This window comes from Vigna umbellata, chromosome 2, assembly GCF_029865625.1.
Source record: "Vigna umbellata cultivar VRB3 chromosome 2, Vumbellata_1.0, whole genome shotgun sequence".
In the NCBI taxonomy this organism is placed as follows: domain Eukaryota; kingdom Viridiplantae; phylum Streptophyta; class Magnoliopsida; order Fabales; family Fabaceae; genus Vigna; species Vigna umbellata.
Window position 1 is genome coordinate 11,969,549 of NC_142166.1, and position 11,209 is coordinate 11,980,757.

The 11,209-nt window shown below is 31.4% G+C and overlaps 1 protein-coding gene across 3 annotated transcripts; it reads right to left on the reverse strand.

The window, feature by feature from the left end:
• Nucleotides 1-8,913: 8,913 nt before the first annotated feature.
• Nucleotides 8,914-10,216, reverse strand: PNSB4 (NDH dependent flow 6). Of its 3 annotated transcripts, none has more exons than XM_088106408.1 (6): nt 10,012-10,216; nt 9,886-9,924; nt 9,583-9,745; nt 9,453-9,508; nt 9,308-9,379; nt 8,914-9,186 (listed from the first exon to the last, which is right to left on the reverse strand). In XM_088106408.1, exons 1-6 carry the CDS (start codon nt 10,108-10,110, stop codon nt 9,094-9,096), a joined length of 522 nt encoding a protein of 173 aa, XP_087962534.1. In that variant the 5' UTR covers nt 10,111-10,216; the 3' UTR covers nt 8,914-9,093. The 3 variants fall into 3 exon arrangements, with proteins under 3 accessions (XP_087962534.1, XP_047177008.1, XP_047177009.1); XM_047321052.2 differs by having other exon boundaries at nt 8,914-9,149; nt 10,012-10,207; XM_047321053.2 differs by having other exon boundaries at nt 8,914-9,149; nt 9,583-9,742; nt 10,012-10,204.
• Between the last annotated feature and the right edge of the window lie 993 nt (nt 10,217-11,209).

Sequence of the window (11,209 nt, forward strand, 5' to 3'; positions counted from 1 at the left end):
AGCTTTTATACATGGACATATAAATCATTTGAATGTATATAAAATAGTAAACCTCAGGCGTCTTGACGTTAAAATATTCAGAGAGCTGATCAACAAAGGTCTTTTGTATCGACATCACATACATCCTCCTCCTCTTCTTGCTTTACTCTGTAGCCAGTTTTCTTCTGAATCTCTTCCTACCAAACACTGAGAGTGTAAATAAATTAATATAGTGTTAATTGTAAAACATTGTGTTCATTAGCGGTGCAAATTTAGTTTTAAACAAAGCATACAGAGATTATGATCTGAGTTATTTAAGAAAAATCAAAAGAAAAAGAGAGCAGTAAGCATTTATACTGAAAGTGTTGTAATTTTGGTAAATAATGAAAGTGTTGCAATTCTTTCAAAAAAAATATATAATATTTTAGAATTGTAACATTAGTTAAAATAAATAAATTAATTAATAAAACAAACAAACAAATAAATAAATAAAGTTAAGATGTCACAAATTCTCTATATATAAAAATAATTTTATAAAATTATATTAATAAAACTGTTTAGTGATTATTTTCAGAAAAATAAATTATTTAATTATTTTAAAAAAGAATATTCTATTATTAATGTTATTAAATAAACAAATTATTTTTTTATTCATTAGAAAGTAATATTATCACAAAAGTAAAGTTGTATATCTTGTGGAATGTATTATAAATTTTATTAAAGACTTAGCTATCCGGCCCGACTTGATCGACCCATCTATCACGGGTTGGTCACTTAGTGGGTATCTGACTCATTTATTAGCGAGTCGAACAAAATTTGAATATAGTTGGTAGATTAAACTGGTTGAATTTCTAGCTTACTTAACTTTTTTTTCACCCTCTTCTTCCATTATTCTTATAACATGTTATTTTGATCAATCAAATTGAAACAATAAAAATTGGATCAATTGATATAAAAAAAGGGGTTTTGCATAGACAGAATAAGGGTTTAAGTTGTAAGGTTTTTTGTTTCATTGAATAATTAATTAATTTTATTTCGTTAAAAAAATAAAAAAAAATAGGTAGATTGGTTGTAACATCCCCAAAATATATAGTATAAACTATATTAAAGAGAAGCTACATGCATGATAAAGTAATACAGTTATCCATCTAGAGTATAAAGTGTTTCCTTTACAGTCATCCAAAAACAACTATAAATTTAAACTTTATATAAATACAAACCAAAGGAAACTCAAAACTATACACAAGATCACTAATAACTAATCCAACTACTCAACAACATCACCTCTATTCAATGCTTGCTCCAGAGAGACCTCTTCTTCTGCTGCTCACATCCAAAGGATGGTCATTGCAGAAGAAGAACAACAGAACATACAAAATACAAGCACACAACAGGGTAAGCTAGTTTAAACAAAGATTAATCATACGTCAATTCATTTAACTTCATACAAACATATTATTCCTTCACATCACTTAAACCCTTTACACATAACACCACACTGACTTTGACTGTTAAGAATTAGAATAATTGCCGAGCTATGGTGGGTCGCGCACTCGTGGTGGCTTCTACTGCTTTGCAAAGCCGTTGCCAATGGGTTTCACCCTACCACACTCACGAGGTTGGTCCGTTATCACTCACCTTGGGCCATACTGGAAACACCCAAGACTAGGACCTCCTGCTACTCCTCACGACATGAATCAATCATCTCTACTTGAGAATGAAAGACCATTGGAGTTTCAGAATAACCCGCAAGACTAAGCTCCTGCATCCATTCTAAACTTACTTGAATCTCAACTAGAGATTTCACTTTGAATCACAACATGGGGCACCACCATGTCTCCTCTCCTTGAGAATCATGGAATTACGTCCAATAACCACACTTGAACTTTACACTTTTAATTACAACATACATCAATCACCACGGATATTACATGATACAACTTCAACTTACTTCATACAACACTCAATGGTTCATTTAAAACAACTTAAGATCACAACAGAACCGAACTAGAACTGAACCCCTCGCATAGCACACACTTTCGCACAGCGAAGCCATAAGCTTCTCGCACAGCTACCTAACTCGCCTTGCGAAATCCTTAGACAGAGACCAACTCCTCATAACCACTCGCATAGCGACTAAACTCGCTATGCGAATAAACTGTGAAATGTAACAGACCCCAACCCCTCGCATAGCGTCCTAACTCGCTATGCGAGAACCTCAGACAGAGACTCAGACTTCTTAAACACTCGCAGAGCGAAACCCACTCGTTGTTCGAATAAAAAAAAGAATAATGGTTCCAGATCCCAACCAGTCGCATAGCGTTTTGATTCGCTATGCGGATTGACCAACAGAGAGCAACCCTCTCACTTTAGTCGCACAGCGCACCCATCGCTATGCGAGTGCCTTGGCAGAGAGCACCTCGCCAAGGTGACTCGCTATGTGAATCCATTCGCACAGCGAGTCTGCATAATCTGCAGAACGAAATTATGCAAAATTATGCAACTCAACCCCTCTTTATGAATTCTACTCAACTTTTCCAACTTCTAACACTCCTAATCTGTTGTATATACTTACTTATACTTGACTAAATGATTCTAGACCTTCCTAACCTAGATCTAAAGTGTTTATGCATCAAATCCTACTCTAAAACCTCAATTTCATCAACTTAGAGACCCAAATCCTAATTGACCACTTTGAACCTGATTTTAATCATTTTGATGACTCAAACAAGTCACAAAAGACCTGTCTAAACTACCCCAGCAGCCTCTAACAGCACTTGACCTCTAATACTAAAATTCACTACCTCACTTCCTCTAAAATACACTAAATACATTCAAATCACTTCACATTTACTTAATCACCACAATACCAGATTTCACACCTGAATATATTCAATTACAGTAGCACACAACATCCAATTCAGTTCATAATCATCATTCCACAGTCTCCACAATTTAACATTTTAAAAACATACATTCATCAGCTAAATTTTCAACCAAACAGCACAATAACACGGAATTATCCCATGCAACACAAACTGATAACTGAAACACAACCTAGCTTCCCTTACCTTAGAGATAAATAGCCCCACTCACAGAAACGCTCCAGCCGTACCTTGCACTGCAAGGGAACTCAACATAAACCTACAACTCACCAATTGGTGATAGAGAACAACACCTAGAACCTAAATTGAGCTAGCAACTGGAAGGAAGAACTGTTAACCACATGCAAAGCGGAAACAGTGCATGTTCACAGTCCATAGAACTGTTAACCACTTACCAGCTGAAGAACACAAAATTGATCGGTTCAAAACGAAGTCCTCAATGCTAGGATCGCCTAGGCACCTCCTGATCGTCGAACAAATAACTCAGCAGAGAGAGATTGTAGAGAGAAGTCAGAGAACTCTGAGGAATTGAGTTCTAGAGAGATGAAGTGTTCTAAGAACAATGAGAAGTGTTTATAAAATTCTATTTGTATTATAAGATTATTTTAAATTACAATAATCTGTCTCATTATTTTAACATACCTATCTACTCTATAACACTCTATTTTTCAGGTCTTTATATTGGTGAGTCAACCCAATCATCACGAATTCAACTCGAGTAAATCAGATTCTTAACGAATCATGTCAAAATTGATTCGCATTAAAATTTCACATTTTTCCGTATTACACTGAATTGACTCTTGAATTTCAACTCATTTTCACCTCTCTAATTAAAAATGGTCGTTAAAACAATTTTTTAGGAATAGTTAAATATTAAATAAATCATAAAATTTAGTGAACTAAAAGGAACCTATGTTATCACAATGAATGACAAAAAATGGAAGACGCAGAATTGTAAGGAGCATGACACACATTTAGGCACTTGGCAGGAAAAGAGGAAGGTGTAAGAGGTTTTGACATCACTTGAAGAAGGTGAGTGGTTTGAAAAAAATGGGTGTCAGAGCTTGAATTGCCTCTTCGATGTTTTCACCAATATTCTGTGCAATCCTTTCTTGGATAACACCTTTGGTTCGGTTTGAAAAAATCTCAGAATCCTTCTGTTCCTCGTCAAACAAAGGATAACTGTTGCTGATCAATGGATTCTCTAACCTTCGTACTTTAACTTTATCACCGTACATTTCTAATACTTTAAAATAAATATATTAACTATTTTAAAAGAAATTTTCTGTCTCTGTGCATTATTCTCTGCAAAGACATTGTCCTTTTCAGGTGATTGATTAAAATAAAAAGAAAAAAAAACTTGTATCCTTAATTTAATGCAAAATTTTATACTTATTCAATAGCAGTTTGATGACCATTGAGGATTGGATAATTATCCTGATGAAATATGATAATATCATCATCAAAAGATAGATGTTGAGGAGATATTTTCATATCCTTTGGATTTGGATAATATATAAACAGTAAATGCAACTTTTTCCCATGTAGATTGATGTTTTAATTCAATAATCTGTCTAAAGTTCATTAAGACATAATTATGAAACATAGTTGACAACAGAGATAATGATGATAAACCATGGTTAAGGAATATATACAGTCTAAGCTGAACATAAGTATCTTTATAAATAACACTACATAAATAATATATTATTGAAGGAGTTTATTTATAAAGATTTTTAAAATCTTCAGTAATTTCCAGCTATTTTTACCAATGGTTAAATTTTTATTTATTTTTTAAAATAAATCTGTTGGCGGTTTTGGTATAAAATCCTGGTCAAGTTTGATTTTATTTTCTTTGAATAAGTTTATGGCGGTTTAAGAGAGTCTGCAGTTAAGTTTTTTTAGATAAATTTCTCGCGATTTTAGAAGATAATAGTCGGTAATGTTAAAATATTTTTCCAATTCAATCTATTATTCCATTCGTAGCATATGTCTGTTTCTTCTTCTCCATTTCGTCTTTAAACTTCGTCTTCTCCATTTTGTCTTCAGACTTCGTCTTATCACTTTGCCTTCACACTTTCCATCTTGTTCTCCAATTCGCATTGTCTCCAATGCGTCTTCTCCACTCCACTTCTTCTTCGCCATTCATTACTAAGTGTGCAACAGTGTCCTTCGTTCGTCCTTAGCCTCTCACCGTTAATGCTTTGGTATTTACAAAAGGTAAATTCTTTAGACAAGTGGTGTAATTGATTGTTAATATCTACTTTGCATTTGAATGTGTATAAGTATATGTAAGTTCAATGGTTCTGTTGCTGAGAACTGCATGCCTCTTTTGTCTATATTTCTCCAATTGATTTTATCACTACTGTTGAGTTATCTATGTATGATGATAAGCCCTTGGAGTTCACTACAGTATTTCATTCCTACGTTTGTGTTTACAACAAAAACAGCATGAAAATATAATCTTTTTATTACTATCTTGAGTCTAAAGAAAGTAGTCAATTTTACGAAATTAGTTTTACAAATGTCGTTAGAAAATCTAGTTGAAGTGCTTTAACTATGTATTGATTAGTTGTTTTCCAGTGAAAATATTTATATCATATTGCATTAACTATGTGGGGGACCAATGTGACTAAAACCTACATTTCACAGCCATTTTGTTAATTGGGTCCATTTGATTTTGTTATTCATTAATAACTCAAAGGGTAAAATAATATAACTTAGTGTTGGGAACTTAGAAGTTGTAGAATGATACTTACTAAATTGAGTGTGTAAGTTATCACAGACTTAAATCTGTACCCAACCCTAAATGTTTGATGATTCCTATACCTCAACTTTGTGTGAACTCTTCTGTTTGTACAACGTTAATTTATTTCACTCTAAATTTTTATAAGCATGTTTATTAATTCAAAAGTGATTTTGTATGGTGACTTTATTTTCATATTCAACCGTGACAGTTATTATTACCTTGTGGACATGGAATATGGATATAAGATATGGTTATAAACTATGTGGTAGTTATTACTGTTTTGGATGAATTAAAGGTGGTGTTTTTTCGTGAATTCGGTTGTTATATATTTTTAGAACAACTCTGAACTGTCATATAAGTTTTGACGTTGGGCGTTACATTTATTAATCGTACATTTTGTTTTGAATGAACAGTTTAAGTGTTGAAGTACTGAAGTTGGGAAGAAGTCTTATGGCATCTTGGTTTTGTGCATGTAAGTAAAAACACTATTATTATAACTTAGTATGTTCTCAAAATTGGTTTAAAACAGTTGAATTTGATAACATGTATGCTACTTAGTATTCTCGTCAACAATTTAATAACTAAGTAGGGGAACTATTTAGTATTCAATTCTTCCTTTCAATGCCTGATTTGCACTCTGAGAAGTTTTGCAATCCAAGTTAGTAACAATGATTCCAAATCCTGGTAAGTAGTAGCTGTTTTCCAACCTCCTATAAGTAGTGTTAATTTCGTAAATCTTGTAAGTAATGACGGTTTCTAAACCTTAGTTAGTTTTGACAGTTTCTGACAACCTCTGCAAATAGCGATAATTCTATAAAACTTCTACAATTAGAGAAAATTTCTCCAAAACTCTTGGAAATTGTGGTGGTCAGAGAAAAAACTATCGATAATTACTTACCTATATATAGAGGAGTCTTCTCTCTTATATTCATTTTTTATGTTGAGTAAAGTTATGCTATCCATTTTTTTTTATCATAATACCCAACTAAATATCAAGACTAGAGCAACCCATGAGACACCTCTAGTCACCTTCCACTTTGAATTGGTCTAACCTAGCCTTCAAACATCACACCACCACCATTGGACACCATATGGCCATGAGCTTCTTGTCTCACAAACACCATAGCTTCCCCATTTTCAACCCCTATCCTTGATGATCCACCATATTGCTGCACCATATATCTTCAAGGGACAATCTTCATTGCATTTTTCTAGCTTTGACCAAACCTAGCCAAGGAGGTTGTTATCAAGAAGGGAGAGCTTTCAATAGCCTCCTAGAGTCTCTCTCCAACACCCTAGGCAATTTCTAATCATGAAAACGTGGAAGATGATAAAACTTTCTCAAAACATATTTTAAATACTCAATTTCGCAATACACACATTAGACTAATTGGACCAAATTGACTGTCTAAAAAATACACTTGAATGAATTATATCTAAATGATAATTGATACATTAATCGATACATTATTTAATCTTATAGAATTTTCACTTATCTACAAAATATTCCACAAATAAAATCTAAATATTTATTTTTTTCGAAATTATCTAATAAAACCTTAATTATCTAAAATAATAATAATAAAAATACCAATAAAAAATAAAAATGTTTATTATTTCCAAAATAATTTAATAAACTCAAGTATTTAAAAATATAACAATAAAAATATCAATAAAAGATAAAAATAAACATAATAAAAAATATGATAATGTGAACTATCAGTTTCAAAATTTGATAATTTTGGTCATCAAACTTTAGAAATGAACATAGTCATCTTAATTTAATGATGTTAATATTTTTGTACGTACTAAACAAGGCTTATATTTGAACCAAAACATGTCAAATGATGTAAACAATTAACAGTTTGGTACAAATAAAATTTAATATAGTTGAATTTTGATGATTATATTTTTCATTTTTAATATTTGATAACTAAAATGTATAAAAATTTGTGACATGAACCTATTTCACTTTCACATCAAAGTTTAACAACTAAAAACATATTTAATCAAATTTTTAAATTTATTATATCAATTATATATCTTTTTAACTATGCATTATTTACCTTGTCAATTATCTTATTATTCATAAATTATCTTACGAATTTGTGAGTTTCGAATATTAAATTGATTGATTAATTTTTTTTATACTGTGTTTTATCTTTCTTTGACAAATAAGACAATAATCTTTTATCATTTTTCTAAAATTTTACATAAACTTATTTGAGGTGACTAGTAATTTTGATGCAATTCAAAATGTTAAAAAGTCTTATTATTTTATTAATAAATTTGAATATTTAAAATTCGATCAATCTTATTTTTTTCCTTTTTATTTCTTGTGAAATAAGAGGTATAAATTATCAGTTACAGGTAAATTTACGAGCTAATTTTGTTAGAGAGAGTCAACACATTTTATCAAAGGGTCACTTTTTAAGTTTAAAAGAATTTAGTTAATGGACCTAACACGCTTTTTTAGAAGAAAAGAGGTAAGTTACAATAAAATCATTATTTCAGAGTTGGGTGAATCAATTTTGATAAAAGTGGCTTTTGTATACCGGTGTTTTAAATTAGTTCTTATGATGTTTTTCTATATAAAAACATGTATTACGGTGAGTTTAATTAGTAATGTCATCCTTATATTTAGATATTTGATTTATTTTGATTTTTATATTTGTTTTTGTTTTTTTATTAAATTAAATATTTTTGTAAAAAGACTCTCTATGATATTTTTGGCTAAATTAGTCTTAATATTATTTAAAAGTATTACATGTATCAAAAGTTCTATTATTTTTTAATTTTTATTTTATTTTAACACGACATTTTATAAGTAAAAGAAATTTTGATACTTGATAGAGTTAAATTTTGATATATAATATATTTCAAATGATATTAACATTTAATGAAAGAAAAAGTAAATAATTTTTTTTACAAAAATAAAAACTCAATTAGGTGTTTTTTTTAAAATAAGGATTTAATTGAATAAAAAAAAATATAAAACCTATAATGAAATCGAAGGTTTAAATATAAAATCAAATTATTAATTAAATCAGTATGGGAAAAAATTATAGGATGAAAAATAAATTGACTCAAAAAGAAAATAACTAATTTTAGGATGTAATAAAATCGAAGGTTTATATCTCAATGTTTTACAGAAGAAAAACAAAGTTGTGAAACCTCTGAACATTTGTCACACATCATATGCATATATAATATTGTGTTCTTTTTAAGTATATGTAGTCTCAGTCAATCAATCAACTATATATAAATAAAATAGTTAAATAATAGTAATAATAATAATAATAATAGGAATAAAATCCACACATTGATTTATATTGTGATTTAGCATTGCATTTGAAGCATAAGAAGTTAATCATAATTTATATATACAATAAGTATGGATGCATGAATCACTTGACGAGTTCCTCTTTCTTGGCACCTTCTTCAAGTTCTCTCAACCCTTCAACCTTTTCTTCTATCTCCTCAATCAATTCTTCCCTCCATAGAGCTTCCCTGGCTTCTGCTTCCATCGTTTCTTGCTGCATATACATAATGACACCCATTAAATATTCCTAACTGAAAATCAATTGACGCCATCTTCAGTACTGCATATTTTATGCAGGAAAAACAGTTTCTCCCATCAAAAAAATCTAACACAGTGGCTACAAAAAATTATATCCCTAATAATAATAATTACCTTCTCATAGATCCAGTTGCCGGTACCATCTCCTCCATCTCCCCTGTATGCTTCAGAGTCGTAATATGGATCCTAAAATCGTATCAAACAAAGAAATATTACAATAAATAAATAAAACATCCATAGAAGTCCCTTCATTTATTACCTTCATTGAACCAAAGAATAAGCCTCCCCAAACGGTGAACATTATGTACCAAGTGTCTACAACAGAAAAAATATACCAATAAAAAATCAAAAGAGAAATTAAAGAACAGAGTTTGGTAGTTGAGACTTACAAACATTCTTTATTGCTTGATCGCTAAGATGGGAAACTGTTTTAGTAGTGATCAAATCTCTCTGTCCTTCCATGTGTTCAACTATAACTGCCATAAGTGGCCAATCTGGTAAGCCATTCACTTTACACAAAGATGCCCTTTTGCTCTGTCCCTCTGACACCTTCTTACAAATACGTAACATGCAACATGATATAAAAATTTTGGTTTCAAATACATAAATTTTGTGAACTCTAGTTCAATCCATATGCTCTAAGGTTAAATATAGTAAACTTGTTTTGAACTTTGAACATGAACTATACGTACCTGCCACGGTCTGTTGGAAAAAAGGGTCGAGTTTGAAAGCTGCAAAAGAGAGAAACACCTTAATTTTTTGGTTCATCTTTGAACGTGTAACATGTGATGAAAATGGATATTGAAGGAGCATTTTACCAGTCTGGAAGAATGGTTCATTTGAAACCTCCTTGTTTGTAGAGATGAGCCAAGATTATGTGATTTGAAAAGGGTGAAACCCATAACAGCTTCAGCCATTGCTTTGAGCAAAAAGTGCAGAAAAAGTGGTTGCTACTATGGTCCTTTCATATTGGGATAGAGTGGATAAGAGCACAAAGAAGAACCACCCTTCAGTTTCAAGCACATAATTCCAACAGTTTGGTCTGGTTGGAATATTACTCAACAATTCACCAAAATGACCCTATTGTCCTCGTCTCCAAACATTAACCTTCGACTAATTTATGTTCAACTTACAAACATTAACCTTCGAGTAATCTATGTTCAACTTGCAAACATTTAACTTCCAGACTCAGTTAACTTAAATCTCACGTCTGCTTTTACTTGCTATGTTTTTTTAAAAAAAGTCTCAACTACTTTGAATTAAATTTAACATTTCAGTGCCAACTTTTGACGTTATCTCAATTTTAAGTTTAATTAAAAGTATTTAAATTTATAAAGTATTTGAAACTTAATTAAAGTTCTTCTTCAATCTAATCCTTAATATTAATACGCATGACTTACGATCGAGTGCTGAATATTCAATCTAATTCTAAATATTAATACTAAATGTCAACATACCGTAAGAGCTATGATATGATGTAAACCAAATAACAACCAAAAATTCAACGCATAATTAAAAGACGTAACATTAGATTAGGGTGTTTTTTTATTTTTTTAGGTTTAATCCTTTTCGACATCACTATTTGTGTAGCAATGTCTCAGATGGGTCCTCGTATTTATTTTTATCTCAATTAGGTCCCTATTTTTGTAAAATTGAGTCAATTGGAACCTTGCCGTTAATTTCAATAGACGGCGTTAAATTTATTGAGTCGTGGCACGCTGACGAAGCAAATTTTAATGACGTGGATCAAATTCATCTGCACCCACTGAAACCTCTACCACATCATCACCATCTTCCACCCACTGAAACCCTAGTCTCCTTACCATCTTCTCCCTAGCATCGTCGGCAACATCACCGTCGCACAACCCCGGACCACCGTCAACCTTCAAACAGTGCCACCAGCCTCCATCAAAATCGCGAGAACAGCCACCCAGAATCGCGATCCTCATCGCGTCTCTCTTCGCGAGTTCGACAATCTCGAACCACCATCACCTTCGCCACAGCACCACTGCAAAC

Excerpts from the sequence above, each read along its gene's own strand:
- PNSB4 (XM_047321052.2), bottom strand. The coding sequence starts at position 10,110 with ATGGCTGAAGCTGTTATGGGTTTCACCCTTTTCAAATCACATAATCTT. Across the intron at positions 9,925-10,011 it reads TGAACCATTCTTCCAGACTG|CTTTCAAACTCGACCCTTTT; the intron begins GTAAAATGCTCC and ends TCTCTTTTGCAG. Across the intron at positions 9,150-9,307 it reads GCAACTGGATCTATGAGAAG|CAAGAAACGATGGAAGCAGA; the intron begins GTAATTATTATT and ends ATGTATATGCAG.